Source organism: Macrosteles quadrilineatus, unplaced genomic scaffold (assembly GCF_028750875.1).
Source record: "Macrosteles quadrilineatus isolate MER2022 unplaced genomic scaffold, UCM_ALF_1.0 Scaffold_2__2_contigs__length_208266976, whole genome shotgun sequence".
NCBI classification, from domain to species: domain Eukaryota; kingdom Metazoa; phylum Arthropoda; class Insecta; order Hemiptera; family Cicadellidae; genus Macrosteles; species Macrosteles quadrilineatus.
The window spans coordinates 139,238,757-139,262,244 of NW_026542595.1; the positions used below are offsets into that span (position 1 = coordinate 139,238,757).

At 33.4% G+C, this 23,488-nt stretch overlaps 6 protein-coding genes across 7 annotated transcripts; 1 reads left to right on the forward strand and 5 right to left on the reverse strand.

Moving 5' to 3' along the window:
- Positions 1-479: 479 nt before the first annotated feature.
- On the forward strand, positions 480-2,940 carry LOC128984962 (peptidoglycan recognition protein 1-like). The gene is made up of 3 exons (XM_054404333.1): positions 480-638; positions 1,556-1,849; positions 2,796-2,940. The coding sequence occupies exons 2-3, from the start codon at positions 1,563-1,565 to the stop codon at positions 2,938-2,940; spliced, it is 432 nt and encodes a 143-aa protein (XP_054260308.1). The 5' UTR covers positions 480-638; positions 1,556-1,562.
- Positions 2,941-4,196: 1,256 nt separating this feature from the next.
- Positions 4,197-7,527, reverse strand: LOC128988125 (peptidoglycan-recognition protein 1-like). The gene is made up of 4 exons (XM_054409343.1): positions 7,282-7,527; positions 6,484-6,752; positions 4,785-4,912; positions 4,197-4,353 (listed from the first exon to the last, which is right to left on the reverse strand). Exons 2-4 carry the CDS (start codon positions 6,735-6,737, stop codon positions 4,247-4,249), a joined length of 489 nt encoding a protein of 162 aa, XP_054265318.1. The 5' UTR covers positions 6,738-6,752; positions 7,282-7,527; the 3' UTR covers positions 4,197-4,246.
- A 404-nt stretch (positions 7,528-7,931) lies between these two features.
- LOC128984963 (peptidoglycan-recognition protein 1-like) lies at positions 7,932-14,462 on the reverse strand. Its single transcript, XM_054404334.1, has 7 exons — positions 14,265-14,462; positions 13,546-13,792; positions 12,749-12,876; positions 11,664-12,022; positions 10,683-10,968; positions 9,577-9,704; positions 7,932-8,038 (listed from the first exon to the last, which is right to left on the reverse strand). Exons 5-7 carry the CDS (start codon positions 10,961-10,963, stop codon positions 7,932-7,934), a joined length of 516 nt encoding a protein of 171 aa, XP_054260309.1. The 5' UTR covers positions 10,964-10,968; positions 11,664-12,022; positions 12,749-12,876; positions 13,546-13,792; positions 14,265-14,462.
- Positions 11,898-14,298, reverse strand: LOC128984966 (peptidoglycan-recognition protein LF-like). Its single transcript, XM_054404336.1, has 4 exons — positions 14,265-14,298; positions 13,546-13,792; positions 12,749-12,876; positions 11,898-12,022 (listed from the first exon to the last, which is right to left on the reverse strand). Exons 1-4 carry the CDS (start codon positions 14,296-14,298, stop codon positions 11,898-11,900), a joined length of 534 nt encoding a protein of 177 aa, XP_054260311.1.
- Positions 14,463-15,855: 1,393 nt separating the features above from the next.
- On the reverse strand, positions 15,856-17,705 carry LOC128985339 (peptidoglycan-recognition protein SB2-like). 2 transcript variants are annotated; one of them, XM_054404754.1, is made up of 3 exons: positions 17,634-17,705; positions 16,622-16,934; positions 15,856-16,038 (listed from the first exon to the last, which is right to left on the reverse strand). In XM_054404754.1, the coding sequence occupies exons 2-3, from the start codon at positions 16,912-16,914 to the stop codon at positions 15,861-15,863; spliced, it is 471 nt and encodes a 156-aa protein (XP_054260729.1). In that variant the 5' UTR covers positions 16,915-16,934; positions 17,634-17,705; the 3' UTR covers positions 15,856-15,860. The 2 variants fall into 2 exon arrangements, with proteins under 2 accessions (XP_054260729.1, XP_054260728.1); XM_054404753.1 differs by having other exon boundaries at positions 16,616-16,934.
- A 2,820-nt stretch (positions 17,706-20,525) lies between these two features.
- LOC128987970 (peptidoglycan-recognition protein 1-like) lies at positions 20,526-23,059 on the reverse strand. The gene is made up of 3 exons (XM_054409121.1): positions 22,823-23,059; positions 21,872-21,999; positions 20,526-20,684 (listed from the first exon to the last, which is right to left on the reverse strand). Exons 1-3 carry the CDS (start codon positions 23,047-23,049, stop codon positions 20,566-20,568), a joined length of 474 nt encoding a protein of 157 aa, XP_054265096.1. The 5' UTR covers positions 23,050-23,059; the 3' UTR covers positions 20,526-20,565.
- Positions 23,060-23,488: the final 429 nt, after the last annotated feature.

The window sequence follows — 23,488 nt, forward strand, 5'->3', positions numbered from 1 at the left end:
AGTTTTCGGTACATGTGTTGTCAAATCACCGATTGATACAACAATTTATTTGGTACGAGAAACCCCCATTTTCCGATAATTTCATCGTGGTCTTTACCCTTGCCCACGGATGTTTTCGCTTTGAGTTAACCATCGTAAAAATAATTTAATTCTTGAAAGTAAACTTTATATTGAAGGGAAATATTGAAAGTAACAAATAATATCACTCTAATATTACCACAACAGAGTAAAAGGTTTCTTGCTACTGTTATATAATTACAACAGTAGCAAGAAACCCTTTACTGCAAGTATAAGTACCTGCAGAATAAATGGTTATTCTGTGCCACAACCTATTTCTCAGAAAGTAACAGCGTTACAACGTCGTACATAAAATACTATGTTATCAGTTTCCCCGTAAAAATGTGCGAATGCCATTTGTTGCCAATAACTATCAACAAGTTGATAGTAAAGTATGTTGAAGAGTTCATGTTATCATCTCACATGTAGATAGGATGATCGTCTGTTTTGCATCTAAATGTTTTTCAACTGATTTTTTTGTAAAATGATCTCATTCGATGTAAACCTAAGCTATGCTCAGTGACCTTGTTGATAAGGTTAGTGTTGATCAAATGGCACTAAGTTGTTTAGATTAAGACAAGGTAAGTCTTAAGCAAAGACCTTTTTTTACTGTAGTCATAATAATATACGTTTCTTGAAATATATGTTGATGTACACGATCATCAGAACATTTATTTAACAATCTTGCATTTTTCATGAACTACACTTTTTTAGAATATATAATGTTACTCGTATTTATCGCAACGGCCAAAAATAGGCTTACTCCTCTATCTAAAAACTTTTAAGTTTCTTTTTGTAAGAAACCTAAACGCTGAAACACCCTCTGTACAATATGCAACTAAGGACCTGCATTTAGTTTAAAATTTATTCAGTCATTGACGTATTTAATTTAGTGGTTAGTTTGAGTACTTGAAAACTTTAAGGGTGTACAGAGAAATTGCATGATGATGCACGTTACCATTTAGTTTCATAATGTAGGAAAAATATAATATAATAAAACTATTAATATCAATTATCAATTATCAATTAGTTAAGATGGGGACGCCACTATGTGCGTATTTTAACCCAAATATGAGTGAAGGATGAGTGTAGGATGAGTGGCGCGATCTTGTAGTCTTGTTAGTGACTAAGGCCGACATATTCCTTAGACACAGCTGTTAATTAATAGCCCATACAGCTAATGGCAACTAAGGGACCTACAGTTTATAGTGGAATCCGAACCACATTTTTCCTTGTAATTTACGAATTGGTCTAATTATCAGGATAGTACTGCGGATAGTCGTAGTACTCACTAGTGCGGACGTTAATCCACACCAGGGAGCATCGCATCCACAGTGCATCCCTATAAATATCCACAATTCGTGACCTCCTAGTAGCTGGATTACAGGACGACGCCACCCGTCCCAGTCAATACAAACAAGTATAAGATATTTCAACCCCCTTAACCCATTAATTAAATTCCATTGACTAACCTAACCTCCCAATTTTAATTCTCAAGGTAAACAATGCCATGGGAATGGAAGGGAGGAAGAGAGCTCCCGGTGTGGCACAACCATCCGTTCAAAATGCCCAAGAAGGAACGGGATGCGCTCGTCCCTCTTAAACTGGTTACCCGGAAACAATGGGGGGCTCTGCCCAATAATGACGAGTATCCGATGGAACTTCCGGTGAACTATGTACGATACGTGCATACCCTCACGGACCCCTGCAACACTAAAGAGGAATGCGTTAAGATAATGAGGGATATGCAAACACAACATATGCGGGAAGGGATGCCGGATATAAACTGGAAGTGAGTAAGATATAGTTAATTGTTTGAAATAGGGTAAATGATAGTTTGTGGTAGTACACAGATTGCATTCAGTGAATAAGTATTTAAATCTCTGCAAATTCTTCCACTTATAAATGTCATGTTTGTCTTGAAATTTTTTGTATCAAGACGGTCAAATACTGTATTGTACACACACACACACACACACATTCATAAAACTCAACACACAACATAACGTAAACATTTAATATCAGCACATTGAATAAGGCATGAAATCCATGGATTTTGAGACTATACACTCGTACAGTCAGTGTTACCAAATATTATAATGTACTATTTTGGAAATTATTTATTTGAAAATAAAATGATTTAATGAGTCACTGACATATTGTGCTTTAGTCAAACGTTTTATTTTCTTCGTTCATTTTGACCACTGTGATCTAATGTATGCCGGATTATTGTGATTATATTGTATAATAATAATATTGTAGGATGTACGATTGCACGATATTGTATTATCGTGATATTGCTGAAAATTAATACCCGATGATTGACAAACTCCTATTCAAATTAGATGTTACACAACGATACCAATATGGTTGTAGTAATATGTTTGATCCGACCTCATTACAAATGTGTGTATAACTGATGAGTTTCATAACTCATACCATCATATAATATAACAAGTAAGTAAGTTCTTTCCAACATAACACGAGGTCTACTCGTACATTACGGCAAACGCACACTGGAAGAATACAAGTTCAGCCTCGATCAGCATATACTATGACCATTCAATCTTCTTTTTATCCAACTGCAGTTTGAGTTCTCAAAAGTTGATTTGCTGTGCTTCACCAAGTTACCGTTCTGCTTATCCATCAATGACTACACTGGTGCGACTTATAAAAACCTGTGCAGGTTTAACTAACACTCATGCATCAATTATAACCAAGCATATACATATTTTCAGTTTCTGGATCGGAGGAGATGGCACCGTGTACGAAGGCCGGGGCTGGGAGCTGGACGCTACAAGGGAATTGGATAACTGGCAACACATAGAAGCAGAGTGTATTGACATCGCATATATCGGAAAGTACGATAGGTTCGGTAAGTAAACTGTGAATCTTCACTAATATACATAACACAACCGTTGACAGGCTTATCATTAGCATTTCTAGTAAATGCACATGCTAGGAAATGTTTCCCTCTTCAGTCTATACACTTAAAATTGTTATTAGTTATTCGCACTAATTGTTATTAGCAGTATTGTACTATAAAGTAAAGTATGTTTAGTTAAAAGCACCCTGAACCGTTAAGTTCTAACTATACTTTAAAAACTCCTTCCGTTAACTCTTAAAATGATATGCTGTTAATCAACAAGGTTTATGTTGGCAGGCGAAAAAATACCGGAGGTGATGACGAAACAGGCGGACGCCTTGGTGGCTCACGGGCTCAACAAGAAGTACATACATTGCTGCTACGAGAAAATACTTTTCGACACAGACCTTCATCAAGAGTAGTTGTTGTTGATATATATTTTGGGGTTTAAATATTCTCATATATATCCAGTTATGTTCAATGGAAGTGTCTGTGATTAGGAAAAGCAGCGGAACGTTCCATATGACATTTTACACAGAAAGTAGAAAAATTGGATACCCTTGAATAATACAATGTTAACATATACCTTGCTTAGTTATTAGACATTTTTCAATTTAACTGACTTATTTATAGAAATTTCATTTTATGAGTCAACCAAAACAAAAGAAATATGAATAAGCCGTTTGAATTATTTCCATAATTCTACCTAATTTTCAATTATACAAAAACAAATGTTATTAGCTTAAAATGATTAATTCAATCTCCGTTTTAGTTTAATAAAAGTGTATTTTAATTTTGAAGGTGCTACATATTAATTGATTATTTAAAAATGTATTTATTTATTTATTAAATGTACACAAAACGTCTTGTTACAGTAGTGTTTATGTTATTTTCACCAAATTGTACATCATAAGCATCCTAATAATTTTAAGTCAAGTAAATTTGCAATCTTTAAAAGGTATACAATTTTAACTTTTTACAACTGGTGTTTTACCAGGGTCTGTAGGCCTGGATATTTGGTTGGATTCATCATAAATGCAGCATTATAAACTTTTGGGGTAACCACAAAATATAATTTTGTTTAAAATGCACACAGTTTTCAAACAGTCAATAATAAAGTCGATAAGTGTAATGACATTACAAGTCCAAATTTATTTCATTCACACTGAGCGATCGTTTGAGGAAAAGAAGAAACAACAAACCCAATTTCTTAAGAAATCGTATTTTACTTTTACAGTCAAAATTTTATATTCAATATCATGTCAACCTTTCTGTCTTAGATCTATAATATAATATTTACAAATATACAATAGCTGGTTACGATCAGTTCAGATGGACAGCACTGAAGAAGTAAAACATATATTGTTTTCTTGTTGCGTACATCAGGATCTCCATTCCGGCTTTCATCAATTGAGGGGGAGGAGTTTGATCTACACAAAATTAAATGGATCGGATTTAAGTGGGCATCTTAAATAGAATAAAACATTTGTAAGGAGACAAACTTTCCTTGATTTCCTTGATCTCATCATTGTTTAAATGTATCAACTAGAGTCTACTTGTAAATTAACTTATCCCTGGCATGAATATATGTTCCAAAATACAATAATAATGGTTGACGAATGTAGCTCTACAGCCGTTAGAAATCAACTTCGGAGTTCTGTCGTGGTATTTGGTCCATCACTTATGTTTGATTTCAAATAGACTTTCTAAATTACTAAGATTTAATTGCATGTGAAAGCTACTGTAATCTCAATTACTTGTTAAAAGTAGCATTTTAAAATTTGTTTATGTATTTTTTTTAAATTTGCGGAGTAAGAATATTTTTTTATTTAATTAGCAGCTAAATATTATTTAAAATTACCTTCAAAATCGCCAATATAAGCTACTTGCAGGCTTTGTGACCCTGGTGTGCAGTGCATCGGATCCATGTCCGGCTCGGTAGCCCAGCCTCGGCCCTCGAAAATCCATCCATCACCCCCAATCATGAAACTGGAAATATCCAAAGTAGTGATATCAATGTTTGAGAGTATTTTTACGAAGAGTAAATAAATACGAATCCAGACGTTAACGGCAAGAGACTCACTCACCCTAAAACCTTCACACCTGATCAAGCGACCAGGCCGAAGCCCTTGTCGGATGATTTTATGATGTGCCATGTGTTTTGCGTCCTAAAGTATCACGGGAAGTCCAATAAACCTAGAGGTTATCAAGATAGCCCTCTTCTCGCTTTGGGCGAAGCACTAGTAGACAACTGCCCTCCATTCATTCTCATTTTGAAGACTCTGACAGGACCCACTGCGTGCGAGTTGTTGCCTTGTTTCGTTCAAGTGCGGTTAAGGTTAAGGATCCGGGCAGAGCGAACCTCGAGGTGAATCTACTTTCTCCACCCGATTACCTTATTTTTTTAAACATGTAAAACGTAACACTTAAATATGAATACGATTTATTCGTGAGCAAAAACCACCCAATTTTGTAAGACCCCGAATGAAACTAAGGTACTGATTAAAATCGTATACGTACGTACGCCCCGCTGCTCCTGCCAGTTACAATATTTACAAAAGAAACTAACTGTGTTGTATTTTGAAACTAGATTAGAGGAATAAGAAGAATCTAATGTAAGCTATTTTCTGTACTTATATAAAAATAGAAACTCAATGAATCGATAACCTCTTGGTTGGATCGTAAATACTTGATTAATTCTTTACGCTTTGCCTGCGTTTATGATTCTATTTAGTGTTGAATAGTGATTTGGGGCTGCTTGGTTCTTGTATAACCTCATTCAAAAGAAAAAATGCCTATTGCAAAACATTTACTACATTATTAAAAAACAGATATAGATGTCAGCAATCAAAGGCATATTTAACCTTAATCTTAAGGCTAAGAGTTGAATTGGGTAAGGTGAGGTGTGTAACTTGTTACTAATAACAGCTATTTATATGGCTACAACCCTATTACTTGGGTATTGATACGCCTATAATCTAGTTATCGATTGAGTATAAAACCCCCAAAGCCAACGCGGCCTGGCTTAGAAACATCATTTAGCTACGTACTTGAAGATCGAACAGAATATACAGTGTGAATATAAAGTCAAGACCCCCCCTCTAAAATTTTTGCAAGTAAATAAACAGAGATACCCTTTTGGTGGTCGTGCAATCTTAGCAGGAAGTTTCATTTTATGATTTTGAAATTTTTGATTGTCCCCCCGAAAAGGGGGTATTTGGGGGGCAACTAAAATATGTTAAATGTAAACCCCCATTTAATGACACTTCGTTTTGAAGTGTTTACAAAAACTTAAAGAATGGTGAAAACCAGACTTCGCTATCTCTTCTCTATCCAAAATGGTAGCCAATATTACCATTACGAACCAATTTTAAAATTGATTTTCCACAACATTTGACGGGCTACCATTTTGGATAGAGAAGAGATAGCGATCTCTAGTTTTCTCCATTATTTAAGTTTTTGTAAACACTTCAAAATGAGGTTTCACTTGAAGGGGGTTTACATTTAAAATATTTGAGTTGCCCCTCAATGACCTACACACATTACACTTCTGTGCTTACTTGTGAGTGATGTCATTGTGGCCCAAAGTGTCCATATGCTCAAACTGTAGCTTCTTCAAGGTTCTCTTGCATTCTTGAAATGTGTGACACTCTGAGGTTCCCGTATGAGTGAAGAGTATTTTGCTGACAGGATGTTTGAGCTCCTTCACTTTGGCTCCAGGAGGATGAGCGTTCCATTGCTTCCTTGAGACCATGAACAGCTCAGGGTCCTCTCGGGAAGTCTTCGGGTTTAAGTTCCTAGTTAGCCCTACCATGACGAAAAAGTAGAGCTGAAAAACAACGTGCAATTAAAAAAAGAGAGGAAATTACATGAGAAAAAGTACAATTGATTATAGAAAATATGTAGAACAGAACAAAACGTTTTCGTCAAGAGGTAGGTTTTATTAGATAAATGGGCGGATGTATGTTTTTTTGTGAGCTTATAAATTTTTATTGCATGTTCTGTTTTATAGATTGTTGTACCTTAATGTTGTTTTAAATTTTGAAATGTTCTTGATATAAATGAATCGTATATTGTACGAATCCAATAAACCTACACAAGGTGTATATCTTCTACGTTGTAATATATACTTCTATATATTACAATTCTATAAGTTCTAATCGATAATTTATTCAATTCAATGTTAAGCATTAGTCGATTTTATCAACCTAGTCATAACTAACATAAAATAACAATGACCCTAAAAATGTAAAAATTTTACTTTGATTTCAATTAAATTAATACTAAGTCTTGGACATGATAAATATACTTTTAGCATTCCATTGTACTTGCTATACAGAAAGAAAGATTTTTTTTACCTTTAATTGGGCGGTGTAAAGTCACCTTTTCTACATCTTGTAACTACCAATTTTCCAATTTACTTTCATTGTCTCACGCTGTATTTATTTTATCTTCGTTAGTTGGTGTGTCTTTGGTACACGTATATTTAGGTAAATGCTAACATACTAAGTGACAGTGAAAGTAAGCCAACTGAGTTTGCAATCTAAGTTGTATGATTAATAAATTGATAATGACATTCCGGAACAATCTTTCTATCATACACGAGGGAGCAAACGCGCCCAGGAACCCAAATAGTTTTGGCCTGACTGTTCGTATATCATTGGTTTGTATGGCGAACGAACTGCTATTTTTAGTTGTCTTACAGATTATTCAGTTTTATGCTAACAACAATATGCTTAACATAGATGCAAACATAAAACTGATAACTGGTAACATACAATTGATAACTTTTGAGATATGTAATGTAGTAATGTTGCCTTAATGTGCCTTTGTTTTGAGAAAACATCCAACGAAATCGTTATAACTACACATGTGTTAACTGAATATTTAAGCGTTTTATATGGAGTGCGAATAATCCCAACGATGTTTATTTTCTAAAATATTTATTAGAAATTGGCATACAAAACATTATATTATAAAATAACTTACAATGCATGATATAATTAACTTATGCTAAATGAATACATTTGTGCGTAGGTTTTATAAGCTTTATCTTCATTCCGTAGAGCAAAAAATCAAAAGCTGCTCTTAGCATTTCAGGTGGAGGAGGAACATCTGAAAAAGTAAAAACCCCATTATTTTGGGAATTTTGAACATTAATATCACATACATTATTCTTCCTTTACTGTTTATTCTTGTTCCGCAAGTGTAAGTAATGAATTACTTAGGAAAATGTCCAACGTTCGACTATCAAACGAACTTTAAACTGAGCTGTTGTGGTTGAGTATTGATTAGACAGTGTAGATTAATATTTAAATCTTTTTATTTTTAAACTTTTCCCCCTTTCTCATTTCATTGAGATTTTTTGTTTTAAGATCATGTGTCCCCGGTATTTTTCGTTTCATATAATTCCTTCAGTGTTATACTTTTGCAAAAATTTATGGCCTCGACCAACGATTAAAAATTCAATTTATACTGTACATAGCGTCTAAAATAGTTTTTGTGTTTAATTCTTGTTTAAAGTGTTAATATACCCAACATATACGACGAAAACATTATTTTGAAGATATCTTATTTTTGACCAACCTTAAAAAGCCAACCTTAATGTTAGTTGAAAAGCAAATCAAAAGACTGCTAGAGAATAACTTTTCAAATTATTGATATTGTTGTAAAGAATTGAATCATTGTGCATTTTTTCATAAATGTTTCAAATACAGTAACACTAAGACGGATTCAACTATATCTGACTAAAAATAATGTATTATTCCACGAGGAGTATTGTATCCTTCTTAGTTTTTGCTAAAGGGTAAGGGTATAGATAAAACAATAAAATAGTTCTTATGTATGTATTTACAAATCTTTTTTTACTATTTCTTAAGCAAAAGTGATGTGGCTCTTTATTAAAAGCAAAGCATCTCAAAAAGCCGTATTCCATCTTTAGGTTAATGGAGCAATGTAAGAGCTCTTAAGATCGTTCGCTTTTCTCGTGTTTACCTTTAAGAGCTCTTTACGTTTTTAAACAGGTTTATTCAACTTTTACATGTGTCTTTTTTATCCCTTTGATGTTTCAGTTTTTATTTAACCATATTAGGTTGTATTGTGTTATTGTAGTCTATATTTATTATTGTTTATATCCCGTGATCTAAGGTTAAATATATATTAGTGCACAATGTAATGTGTTATGTAAAATCGAGTTTTTATGTAGCATATAACATAGGGTTGGTGTTTCCTAGACTCGATAAATTCTCCATGAGTTTATGAACATGGTATTGAATTGTAGTGTTGTTAATGTAGTGTTGTTAAATTTCTTTAACATAAAAAATGTAAAGAAAGTCCTTCATTCTTAGCACTAGGATTTCTTGTGGTTGTAATAGATTTGACGATTGTAAGAGTTTGATGGGTTTGTGTATTGGTTATGATTTAGCTGCTTTCTAACCTTAAGACAAGATCATATTATAAATCAAAGAAATATTGTTATTGCCGATGATTCTAACAATCATTCTTCAAATAACATAAACTCTTTATCACGAAAAATAGTGAGAAACAAATAATCGAAACTAGGATTTCGTCTGCGGTCTTTCTAAACAACTGACAATCAATTTGGCCAGATAAAAATGTAAATTAACAGTAATTTAAGGTAATGTATACTTCACCTTCATACTCTCCGATATAGGCGACTTCGATGCCTCTATTTTCTAAGTATTCATACAACAGCGGTCGATGAGGCTCTTTGTACCATCCCCTGCCTTCATAGACAGCACCATCACCTCCTATCATGAAACTGACAGTAACACGTCAAAATAGCATTGACATGCCCTGAATGACAATCAAAAATGATTACACGTCAAGTATAAATTAGTTTGTCCTAAGATGCTAGGCACATAGGCACAAGCCCGGAATAGTTTTTCACATTACTTCAGGCTAGACCAAGGGGCTGCAGCATTATCACGTAGATAAAATCCATTTGTGATTTGGTGGGATTTGAACCCAGGACCCCAGGAACCGAAGTCCCAAGCTCTAACCACTAAACCAGCTCGCTCCCCCCAATCATGACAATTACGTGTCAAAACTAACTTTGACACTCCTTAGTACTATATAATAGCCACACTTCGAGAATAATGAATATTACACATTGCAAGACTAAGTGCAATAGCTCTGTGATATAGCTATTGTAATAGTATTGATATGCTATATTTATCCTTTTGTTTGTGTGTTATTGTCATCTATGAGAAGTAGATAAAATGATGATGACAAGAGAGGGATAACTAGTCCAAGTAAAAAAAAGTACGTCATTACCGTAACAGTGCATTTTTTAACATAAATAGTAAAGTTGCTAGTCTCTAGAATAAGTGACAATCATGTATTGCAATGTTAAGATTTAAATATCAAAAATAATATTGACATTTGAATAAAAAGAGACACCAGTTTTACTATATAAGGGTTTAAATTTAAATGGACCTTCCCAATGGACACACAAACTTAACTTTCACAAGCACACACTCTTGCCAAATAGGATAGAATGTGAAAGATTAACGACCTTCTCAATGTATGCTTTTACATTTTTAAGATACTAATTCAATTCATTGATCTCAAAAGTATAATATCCAATGACATAATTAAAAGCGTACTCTTAGTTTGGATCAACCAAATGTAACAACCATTTCTATAATTAAAAACTGAATCCACTGAACAGTTTCTTTAACGAAATAAATCCTTATAAATGATCAATAATTGGATAAATCAACAATCTTACACTTACTTGAAGGTCATATCATGCAGTTCCACGGTGGCAAGTTGATCGTTCTGGATTCTCCTCAAGACTTGAGCACATTCTTCCCTGTCGTAGCAGGGCTCTGTGCTTGTGTGTGTGAAGGTCACGTGGTCCATGGGGATGATGACGTCACGAGGGGGTGTCTCTCGTGGTCGTAGTGCCGTACAGGGCTGCGCACCCCATTCTTCCCTAGTCACTATGTCTAAGGAAGGGCCTCCCTCCTCCTTCTCCCTGAGACGGAGATGATAGAGCTTATCTCGGTCTACCATTCTTCCTGGGAGGTTGAAGGTATAATTTGAGATATTTTTGGAATAAAACTTGTAATAAATATTTTAAAATCTTCCACTGTGGTCAGTCAGACTGCATACCTTAAATGTCAGAATGTGGCTAATTTCGTAAAAAATATCAAAATCTATTGTTTAGCCATTACATTTCCCCATAAAATGACACCAAGCTCAAAAATATAATCATTACTATCATTATCAATAGTGGTAGGAACTCCCCCTATGTGCATATTGAGTTATGGATCTCCCAATATGAGTTAAGGATGGAAATTTATGCCTTGTGGCTTTGTTACTAAGATCAGCTGTTTCAGGATGATTAGTCAGGATGATTTGTTAAAAGCTCAATAATCAAAGACAGCTGAGTCCAGTTTTAAACCTTCTAAAAGCTGCACACTTTTCTCAGATCAGTTATTTAGACTTTGTTTATCCCCCAAAAGTGATATTCCTAGAGGAAAATGTTAAAGTAGTTATCAAAAGAGTGAATCTTTCTGTAATTATCTTTAAAAAAATTCAGAAAAGATTAGAAAGATTGACACTTCAATTGGGTTTTACTCCCGTTTATTTATACTATACATGTTCATCGATAGAAGCATTGATGAAAATTAAGTACTAAACATTTATGCAAACAATGGTATGAAGTCAATAATAAATCTCAATTCACAATAAACACTTTATGAATACTCACATGTGGTGCCTATGCACTTCATTTAAATATTATGAATACACTATTTCACAAAATCAAACTGCTTTAAGTCTAACACAACGATAGCATTGTGAACAAACAATACTTATCCTAATGAGTTCTTTTAACTTTGATATGATCTTGATTACCACCGAGCCATATTGAAGATAAGCTTAAGCATAATTCAATAAAACAAGTAATTTAAGTTCGTTGACGCACAAAAAAACAAAAAATATCTTATCCAGCTGATTTGTCAAACACTAAATGCTGGAAATCCATGAAAGGGCTCACAAGCTTGTGATTAATTCCGTAAACCAGCAAATTGAACGCTCCAACCATTTTCTCCCACGGAGGTAATTCATCTGGAAAACACATTGATACAATCGTAAATAGCTGCAAATTGCAGTACTTAAACACACAACAACTCTGCAACAGCTTTAGGTGTAAGCATTCAAGTATTTTTCAGCAATCTGTGATTGTTGATATAGATTAGGAAGAACTTTTGTCCCTGTGTTGTAGGCAGCTTAAGAATAAAGTGACTTGGGTCAATTGAACAAGCAACTGAGTGGGCTGGTTTTTATTATGACGTTTTCTCTCACAACCACATTCAACAGAAGACTAGCTTAGCTTATCCTGTGAAAAATAGAACTTAAATGGTGACACGCTCTACGAGAAACCTTCTCAAATATGTTCTACTAAAGAAAAAACCAATGGCTAAAGTGGTTTCTTGGAGGTGGGATGTACATTCACTTACAAAATTGATGATTCTAATAATAGTAGTTTATTACAGACACCTTTTTCACTTACGCATCTATTTTACGGTTTGTTTTGATACCGCCTTTACTTTTTTATTTATTTTTTTTATTTTTTAAATATTTGATACTGTTGGGTAACCCAATAGATATTGCAAGTGCCAACCAAAATTTACGTACCCTAAATAGTATTTTTACATAACCTGGACTTATTAATTTGTGTCATAGAATAAATGCTCATCATACAAATGTAGTTATTGTTTGTAAATCATTGTTGCATGGAAGGTAACACTGAATTGATTGTAACCTTTTACGTTATTGATATAATTCACTTACATTTATAGTCCCCCATGTAGGCTATAGAGATGCATTTGCCTTGCACTTCCATGTACTCGTTTGGCAGTTCGTGGTCCAACTTCCAGCCTCGACCCTCATATATAGTGCCTCCTTCACCTACGAGAAAACTGTCAACATTCTGTGAAACACAAATTTTGATTCGTGATTTTGTAAACCTATTGGAGCCATGGCATATTTACTTCAAACAATTTTTGTTCGATTAAGATTACACAATGAATAAAAATCTACAGGTTTTAAACCCCAAGAATAGAGGTAATGTATAAGTATCAAAAAAGCAAAATTTGTTCTATAAATCCCGTAAAAAAAAATTAAGAACCATCACTGTAAAGTATTCACAGGAAAAATTATACTACTGAGCAAGACCTTTTTAAATGGGGCCAATAAAAACCAACTGCAAGCGTTGGAACAATAATCCCTTTGGCCCAAAAAAATATACCGGTACCTACCTACTTAAGTCTTAATCGAAGAGTTTATTTGAAATAGTGAAAAAGTAAATTTCCCCATTTTCAAGCATTTTACTTGGTTTGATACAAGTAACTCCTAACTTAAGCGTGGCGACTTCTCGGCTGTAGTACTTTTCTTTTTATGACCTACGATAAATATCTAATTAATTAGATTTTTATGACTTCCTCTTCTAAAAAGCTAGTTAACTTATGTTAAAATTGAATGAGTGGAATTCATTTTCAGTACTATCGATAGGCTTTTAGAGAAATATCCAAGTAACATTTTGTCTGTAACTTTTATGATTGTGATGTAAAGCTTTATGAGGTATTTACTTGAAGTTGATGTCAGCAAACCCGTCTTCCTTGTCCTTCTTCTGCTGCTCCTTGAGATCCCGAATGCATGATTCCCGGTCCGCACAAGCTGTAGGCGCGTCCGTGTGAATGATACGGACAAAGGAAGGTAACCAAGGGAGTGCCGTTTCCCATACAGGTGCCTCGGCACCCCATTCATCCCTGGTGATAATGGTAACTTTCTCATCCAACGGGCTCGTTTTAGGGAGGTCTATGGTAACTTTAGTGCCTTAAAATTAAAGAAAATTGAACAAATTTTGTACTAGATTAAAGTTTATTCTTTCTACCATTGCACAGGTTGCTGAACTTTAATCAAACAAAAAGAACAAAATATCAAATACATTACGTATGGTAAAAAAGGGCATTGTGGTAAATCATTTACGAGCTTAGGAAGAATTCTTTGAACAATCCTGGTGATACTTAATTGATTGCATTTTTAAAATTTAAAGCCTAACCGTGAACTCCTTTGTAATTCAACTAGACCAAAAGGTGATTTTAATAATGTATAGGTTAAAAACAAACTGTATAGGTTAATTAATAATACTGTAAAAACTTGTAACATAAATTTTCTGTATTATTTATAAGTCGACCAGGGATTTTAAAACACTTTCTAGAACAATAATAGACAGTTCTATGACTCGTGGCTTGTGGTAACGAATGTTAACTTCTTACTTAGCCTATTGTACATGAGAATAGCTTACCTGGCCTATCTGGCCTCACATTTAATTCCTCCATTTCCAAAAAATAAAAAGCACACAATAAATATTTTCAAGTCATATTAGCTCTGTCATATGTATTAAAACACTTTTTGCGTTATGACTTTATTAGGTGATCCTGTTTACAATTACCTAATATGACCAACATTTTTTTTAACTCATGACTTATTATCGTCTTTACAGCTAAATCACCACTAAAAGTGCAAGTTTTGTACGAGTTATCGCTGTATAATTATCACCACTGATACCATGGGTGGATGTAATTTTAAGAGAGCTAGCTCAAAAACTAAAATCATGGAATATTAGTGTTTGTATAGCTTCAATTTAAAAAAATATCCTATTACGCCAAACATTTTATAAAATACGTGATTTATTTTATTTGCTTCAATTTGATTATTTTAGATTGACAGATTGGGAGTAGCTGTAAGCTTGTAAATAGCTGTATTTATTTAAAATATGTTTACTTATCGCATTTTGGTGTGATTAGTTACAATTATGGGCATAATATCTATAATAATTTTTGGAGCTTCCTATAAAACTCCAATGCTAGAATTATTATTTGTTTTAATTTGTTTAATCAAATGTTTGTCATTATGGCTGTAAATTTAATACGCCATTTTTTACATAATGTTCTTGGGTTTAAAACAAGTATATCCCCCGATAGTAAAGTTCAATTATTCAACATTCACTATTACTTCACACACACAGCACAGCCTAATCTGCATGCATTACAAGTGTTGAACAAGAAAGAATGAACCTTAAGAAAATCTAAAATTAGTTTAAATATTCAACACAGTTCTTAATCAACTCCTGGAAGTACAAATGTGAACATTGTGAATCTAAGTTGATCAAAATTATTTTATTTTGTAGACAAGTTCAATACAAAATACTATACAAAAACAGATTCCACGGATTTTCTTACACATCCTCAGGCACATCAACCACGTCATTTGCATCAGCTGGTTCATCCACAATAAAATCTTCTCCAGACTCCGCTGCATTTGCATTTTCAGGTGATTCACCTTCACCTGCCCCTAATCCATCCAGGCCATCATCATGTTCGTTTTGATCTCCTTCATTGCCCCCAAAATCTTCTTGTTTGGGCAACACGTCAGTGTCCAGCGCCGCTGAGGGTATTTTAAAATCAGCTTTATAGTCTTCAGGCCAGCATATAGAAGGGGTCATTTCGTGGTCTTCGTGAAGTAAACAGTTCTGAAGCATCCATTTTGTCAGTCGCTTTGCGGTCAGTCTGAATCTCCAAGGTGCCACCACATCTGAAATTACCCCAATTGTATATGTAAAGACTTATTTGTAATAAGAATAGGTGAATGTTAGCTTTGTAAAATAGTTTTGAACAATAGAAGATTTAATTTCAGTTGGTGCAAAGCCTCCAAAAGTGACTCCAAATTGTCCTTAAAAAATATTTTAGCATTTAGTGGGATATAAAAATAGATATTTTCGATATTTTACGGTTGTTAGCACAATCTTCTCCAGAGTTTAAGTGAGACGGAAAAGTGGAGCACAACCTTATTTTTATGTTTATAATTACCTAAGGTAATTTATTACGTGACTTATCTGTGTTCACTTATTTTTTTTATTTTTACCACCAAACCAATTATCCAACTTACTATGGAACCTCCCAATATATGCGATGTTTAAGCTCTCTCCCTTGGAGTCGACCCAGGGATCATCAAACACCGTGCATTTCCAGTCAAACCCGCGTCCTTCGTACAGCATCCCATCGCTGCCAATCAGGAAACTGGAACATTTAGCGTACGTTCTGATATTACAGAATGAATGTAAAACACTTCAATAAATCATCGAACTTGTAACAAAGAAAACATATAAGAATACCATTTTTGTTTTATTTACAAAATATAAGAAGTTTATGGGGTTGGTATTTTTAAAACGCACCAATCATGTTAAGGTGCAAACCTCATAACATTTCTACGATAGGAGGATAATGTAGATTATTTATGATTAACTTACTGTTTAACATATAATAAAAATTTGACTGGCAGCAACAACTTCCATCATAAAAATTCTGATAATTTCATTATTATTTTGGATTTTCCAATAAAAAAACTGTTACTTACTCAACTGTAATTCTCATGCATTCACTTTTATCACTTTATTAAATAACAGTGAAGAAAACACAATAACTTAGTCCCTACATTTTCTCTAACTGTCAATGAGAACTACATCCTAATCTAATATTTAACTATTGCATTACTCCACTTAACTCAAATCAACTCAACATTTCAGTACCAGCACTGTAAATTAAAACTCTAAAGCAAATTCTCAATAGAAATACATATAAAATATATTTACTTTACTTGTACATAAGGTCAGGAAACCCCTTTTCCTGGCTGTCCTTCTGCAACTGTTGTAGAAAAGGAATACACTCTTCAGGGTTTTTGCATTCATCGGTATCCGTAAATGTGTGCCTCAAGTGCATAATGGGGAACTTGAGTCGTATGTCGCTATCCATGTGCATCCAAGGGACAGCAGACCACTCGGCACGTGTAATCATCTCTAAAGGCGGGGGAATGTTGCTTTTTGGCGGGTGTTTTAACAGCTCGGGAATCACCGCCCTCCATTGCGGTTTTCGGCCTCTTCCAGCCGATCGGACCATTTCGGTGTTTATTCAAAGACCTGTCGTGTTAAATAATTAATATAATTACAGATGTAAGTGTTTAAACGTAACACATTGTTTTTATACTGGGAGGACAATTTGACGGTATCGTCATTGTTGTCGCAAAAGCTTTGAAATTAAAATTAAATTATTTATAAAGAAATTAAAACATAAACGTAGCTAACTCACAGAGAAGTAATATCTTTTTCTAATAAGACTTTTAGTTTTTTTTAATTTATTCTAATACCCAAATTATAGAAATTTATATTTCACTCGTGTTATTAGGCTTTTGTTCTTATAAAGCAGTAGTTATCTTAAAGACATTAGCCGTTGATAATCAATTTATTGTTGTAACAACGATAGGAACAAGAACTTTTTAAAAAGCTTTTATTCTATGATCCTACAAAAACGTTCTAAGAATAGAACTGCGACATTTAAAAATTTTCACTCATTAAAAAATCAAGATGTCTAAGGACTTTTAAAGCTTATAAGCTCTCCAACTTTAAAAAACAAATTAATAAATTTTATTCTTATAAAATGTCTGATTTATGTAAATATAGGATTTTACTTTAGACTTATAACGTCATGCCTAATTTTTAGGTTATAGTTCGAATGCATCTTACTACTTTATTATAACAGATGGACTTTATTAATTATAATTACTATAAACAGTGCATATTATATTTAAACTAACGTTAACTACTTTACGTGATGTTTACCTGCACTACCTTCTAAGAGACAGAACACTGTAACCATCCATTGAGTAACCAGCGTTAACTGAACGATAAAAGTAGTAAACGTCTAAGTCGTTATCGTGGTCGTTGTCGATAACAGATATTGATAATTATTAACTGCTTGGTTTAACGATTTTGTTCGATAATTACACATACATTGTACACACATTGTACTATAATTACCGTAGCATGTTCCAAAAAAGAAATGTGCAAAGGTTAGCTCTAAAGTGTGATTTCAACACGTAAACATCCCTAATTTGCTGTATTGACATGCTACGGCCTTCTCCAAAGAAAGGGGTATTTTATGTTTTGATTTATTAAGACTTTAAAATACACCTGTTAAACATGGATCCTAATGTTGAAGACCTAAGAAAGAAACCATCGTCTGTGATTACCACGAAGCAACATAATGTGTTTTACTTTTTTATAACAAAGCAATATTCAGGGCATTCATTTATAATTTTTAACTCTACAACTAATATTTTATTTTTATGTTAGTTTTTTTATATTTAGATTTTAAAACACCATTTTGTTGCTAGGCATATTATTTATTTATTTATTTATTTGGGATTTTGCGGCTTTATGATGAATATAAATTCTGTTGATTGTTGGTGGAATAATTACCCCTAGATTTATTACAACTTAATACATACAATCCTTTTTTATTAAGTTCATCATTTCAAAAATCAAACCAGTCTACGATAGTGTTTACAGTTCTAACTAAAGCATCAGTGATTCGCTTAAAAATCTTGTTTAATGTCTATAATCACCACTTTCAATGGAATCTGTATTGCATTTCTTACATACATGTTGTTTCATTTCAAATTTGTAGATATTGTGTTTGATATGAAAAAAACTTATTATCTATAGTTTCCACCAATTTATTGCCATTTCAATCTTTTTTAAGAATATAACCAGTGTTTCCTAATTTTAAATGTCATTATGATGGTTATTTTTCACCATTACTTGCTGTGGCCAGTGACTTAAGTGTTTAGAAAACCACTTTAGACGATATAGAAGGAGCATTTTTTTCGAATAAGTCAGAAATAAAATTAATATAACTTAATACCTTGTCACTACTGGAAAAACGATTTTTTTCTGTTCTCTAAAACCTTATATAAAACGCTACATAATAAACATTTAATAAAATAATGTTTTTTAATGAAGATATGATTCTTCAATTCTTTATTAATTTTGTTTCAGGTGCTGTTGGTAAAATGTTTATTAAATTCTATGATTCGGCTAAGTTAGAAAGAAACACGTTACACAGGATATGTCTAGTAAATACAAAATATTTGTTTAAGAACATTGAAACCACATTCTTCGTACATTAAGGTGTATTCATTTCTTTTCATTGTTCTCAAATACCTTTCTTTATAAATATTGGTTCATATTGTATTATTGGTCGTAACTACATGAACGCTTTTAAATCTTACTAATATTATAAATGTGAAAGTTTGTGTGTTTGTTTGTTGTTTGTTTGTTTGTTTGAAGTTCAATCACGCATTAACGACTGGACGGATTGGGCTGAAATTTGGCATGATGATAGTCCACATTCCCGATTAACATATAGGCATATTCTTTTCTCAAAAATCCTTTCGGGCTCCGCCCTAGTGGCTCTGCAGTTTCCCATTTTAACCTTATGAGTATTCATATTTAAAAGGAATTAAATAATTTAGTCAGCTGATTCAACTAAAAATATTGGTTCTATGATATGCAAAAGCATTAAAAAGTTATAAGATTTACCAACAGGGTGCGGCACTATTATTTTTTTGCATTTATGATAACAGCTAATTTGAACTATAAGCAGCAAAAAAACTGTGATACGCAATGAGAACTGTCAAAGTAGGATTGTTTACAGTTATGTTGATGTTTTTAATTTCATGAATAATTTGTGATATTTTGCAAACTTTAAGTAATTTATTTTTCCCTACTGTTTAGGTGAAGTGGTAGAATATTATAGGTACGGAAGATGTGTAAATACTATGGTATACCGTAAATTTAAAGAAGCAAATTTTATCAAACTGTGTCCTCCTCCATTGCAATAATGCAAAGCTCAGGTTAAGGTATAACTGCAATAAGCGTTTTATACTTATATGCCGACCCCTTACGAAGGACGGGTACTCTGCTAGTATTTAATAATTATAAAAAAGAGGTGGTTGCTGTATGTGTGTATGTGTGTATGGGAAAAGTAAACTCGAAAAATACTGGTCGGATTGGGCTGAAATTTGGCATGATGATAGCTCACATTCCCGATTAACATATAGGCATATTCTTATTTCAAAAATCCTTTCGGGCTCCGCCCCAGTGGCTCTGGAGTTTCCCATGTTAACCTTATGAGAAATGGAATTATTGAATCTTAACAGCTGTTTCAATTAAACAAGTTGGTTCTGTTCTATGATGTTCAATAGCATTAAAGTTACAAGGATTACCAACAGGAAGCAGCACTATTATTTCTTTTACATTTATGACAACAGCTAATTTGCAACCAAAAGGTGAGTGAGCGTAGCGAACGAACTTCAACCTGGAGGCGAGTTAGCGTAGCGAACGAGCTAACCTGAAGGCAAGTGAGCGCAGCGAACGAGCTCCAACCTAAAGGTGAGTGAGCGTAGCGAACGAGCTCCAACCTAAAGGTGAGTGAGCGTAGCGAACAAACTTCAACCAGGACGTGATTGAGCCATGCGAACGAGATAATCTTGAAAATTAAGAAGTTAAACGGGGCAAAGCCCGCGGGTTACAGCTAGTATTTAATAAATATATATTTCACATCGCAGGTATATTAAAGCTCTTTTCAGATCAATTAATTACTCCCACTAAATACTCCAATAAACATTACAAATAAACTAAGTAAAAAAGAGTCATGAAACTTGATAGACATTTAGAATTTAGTTAACATCTGCAATAGCTTTAGATGTATTCAGAAGTCTTCATAAAACTCCTCCACATCGAAAGGAAGTTTGAACATTTTCCGCTTTATTCCCCAACTCACCAATCCTTGTGCAGCATCTATCATTTTTTGGCTTGCAGTCTTCTCACCTACAAACAAAACATAGTCTAATGCGAAAGCCCATAAAATTAACAGGACCATATCAGTACTGTATATTTATGTGGTAGTTTCTATAAATTACTGAGTAATTCCCTGACATTTCTCAAATTGTTCATACTAAGTCAGGAATGAAATTCTTAATCGTTTTATAATTAAAAATTTACTATAATAAGCATAATGATGTGATTATAATTTATATCTATGACTTTTGTACATGTCCAACAGGTTTGTAAAAAACTATTCAACGCTTTAATCTTCATAAGAATTTGCAAGCGACCATAATAAAATACCTACTTTGTATGGTCGCCATTTCATTGAAAAGTATTAAAGTACTCAATATTAATATTATTAGAAACAATACCCTTCCCAGTTTGAATACACAAAACAAACTAGATCCCAGAAATCTCATAATAAATACTAATATTGTAAAAACGGTTTAGTTGGGATTAAAATTTACGTATTTACATGGTTGTATAAGTAAGCAGCAGTTAGTAATGTGGTTGAGTAGAAGCACTGTTAATAATAACGTGTTATGAATGAATGAATGAATATATAGTTTATTCCAAAAAAACATTGGCTACAAACTGTGATTATAAAATTAAATATATTTTCAGATATTTTTGTCACTAAAAATAAATACGAGTTTTAATAAGCCAAAATATTTAACATTAAATAAAAGAACTAGTAGACATAGGCAGTGCTACCTGTGCGTCTGCTAAGTTGCTGTCAAATAGAAAAAAAGAAAAATTACAGTGCTGGTAAGCTGCGCTTTTTTGTATATAAAGCTTGGTAGTAAGTTTAATAGATGAAAAAATGTTCCTCCCGTTACATAGATTTATAACTTTTTATGAGTTTATAATATTTTGCTATTGATTTATTATTATTAGTTCTATTTCTTTTAAAATAATAAGATTTGTTTCTACCATTATATACATTTGTAGTTTTATTCTGCATTTATAATATTTTTCTATTGTCTTAAACACTATTTAAGCTCATATTTGACAAAATATGAAGTAAACAAAAAATATACATACGATGCTCGTTTTTCCAAGGTCAACTGCTAACAAACTCACTTATTTAAACTGCAAATACATATTGACACTATATTTCAAAATCTGCCATTCTTCAGTTCCGCTAAATGAAAAGTATTTTTACAAATCGTAAAAAACATACTTACCCATGTATTTACCGATGAACCCAAAATCTACAGATTGTATTTTATCATTCTTGTAGCTTATAGGTAACTCTGATTCATAATACCATCCTCTTCCTTCGTATATTCGTCCGTCTCCTCCAACCAAGAAACTGAAAAAAGCTGGGTATAGTGGGTATATTACTGGGTATAGTGGCAAAGAAGACGACAAACTTCAAATAGTGGTCAATTCAAATTTGGATCATCGCAAAAGATTTTTAACTTTGAGATATCCCCTGCACTCAGTGGCATGGACCCCAATTTAAGATGTATTTTTATTTCGAGAACAGAAAATAATGGTTTCGCTATAGAGTATTAGGTCTCTATAATATCCGCCGAAGAGCTCCCTTCAATACAAGCTCTAAGATTAATTATTTAAATCATATAATTTATACTAGGAACTAACTCATGGATGGCCTAAGGGCTTGTAGCAGTGAAAACTGATTTTTATAAAAGTTTATAACAATAAACTATTGTTATACAGCACGGGCTTTACAGTAATATTTACATAGGCATTAACTTAGTATTTTTCCTTTTTTAAATATATACTGAAATCAGTTATTTAAAATGCCTTACCACTTTTGCTATGTTTTATTATTAGGCCTATATAAAATTATATTGTTAGCATATCATGGCCAACATGGCTTCAGATAAAACGAAAAACTTAATTTCAACACGAGAAACACTATTTGATAATGTCAAAGTGTATTACAAATGCATTTTTCTATTTCAAATAATCTTAATTTATTAAAAAGACTGAGATTTTAAGTGCATGAACTCAAATAAATTACTTAAATTGTTATGATAAACTAGCTCATTTCAAAATGTAAAGCTATATAATTTAGTCCGTTTTAGCAAGTAAGCTTTGAATGAACGAATGAACCTTTCTTTAGGTACATCACACTGTCAAAGAGTGTCGGGTATTATTTGACTTACTTGTACATGATGTCATTGTAGCCCTTGTACATATGGTTCCTCTGTATATCTCTAACTCTCTTCAGACACTCGCTCTCCGTTGTACACTCATCAGTGTTAGTGTGAGTGTACCGAACCTTAGGTACAGGGGTGTTCAGTCTAGGTAACTTCTTGGCTAGACTGGCACCCCACTCCACCCTAGAGACTAATATGTGGAAATCTCCAGGCTCCGTAGAGTCTAGAGTCATCTGAAGTGACTGTACTGCCTAGAAAAAGGTACAGTAAAAAGTAAAGATTAGATAGTGGTTCTTAGAGGTAGTTCATTGGCTATACTCACTCCCCAATTTACCCTAGGCACTAAATCTCTTGGCTCCGTGGAGTCTATAGCCATTGGGAGTGACTGCACTACCTAGATCAACGTACAAAGTATAGATAAGATTAAGGATCCTAGAGGTAGCTTCTTAGCTATACTTGTACCCCCCTCCACCCTAGACACTAATATGTGGAAATCTCCAGGCTCCGTAGAGTCTAGAGTCATCTGAAGTGACTGTACTGCCTAGAAAAAGGCACAGTAAAAAGTAATGATTAGATAGTGGTTCTTAGAGGTAGTTCATTGGCTATACTCACTCCCCAATTTACCCTAGACACTAAATCTCTTGGCTCCGTGGAGTCTATAGCCATTGGGAG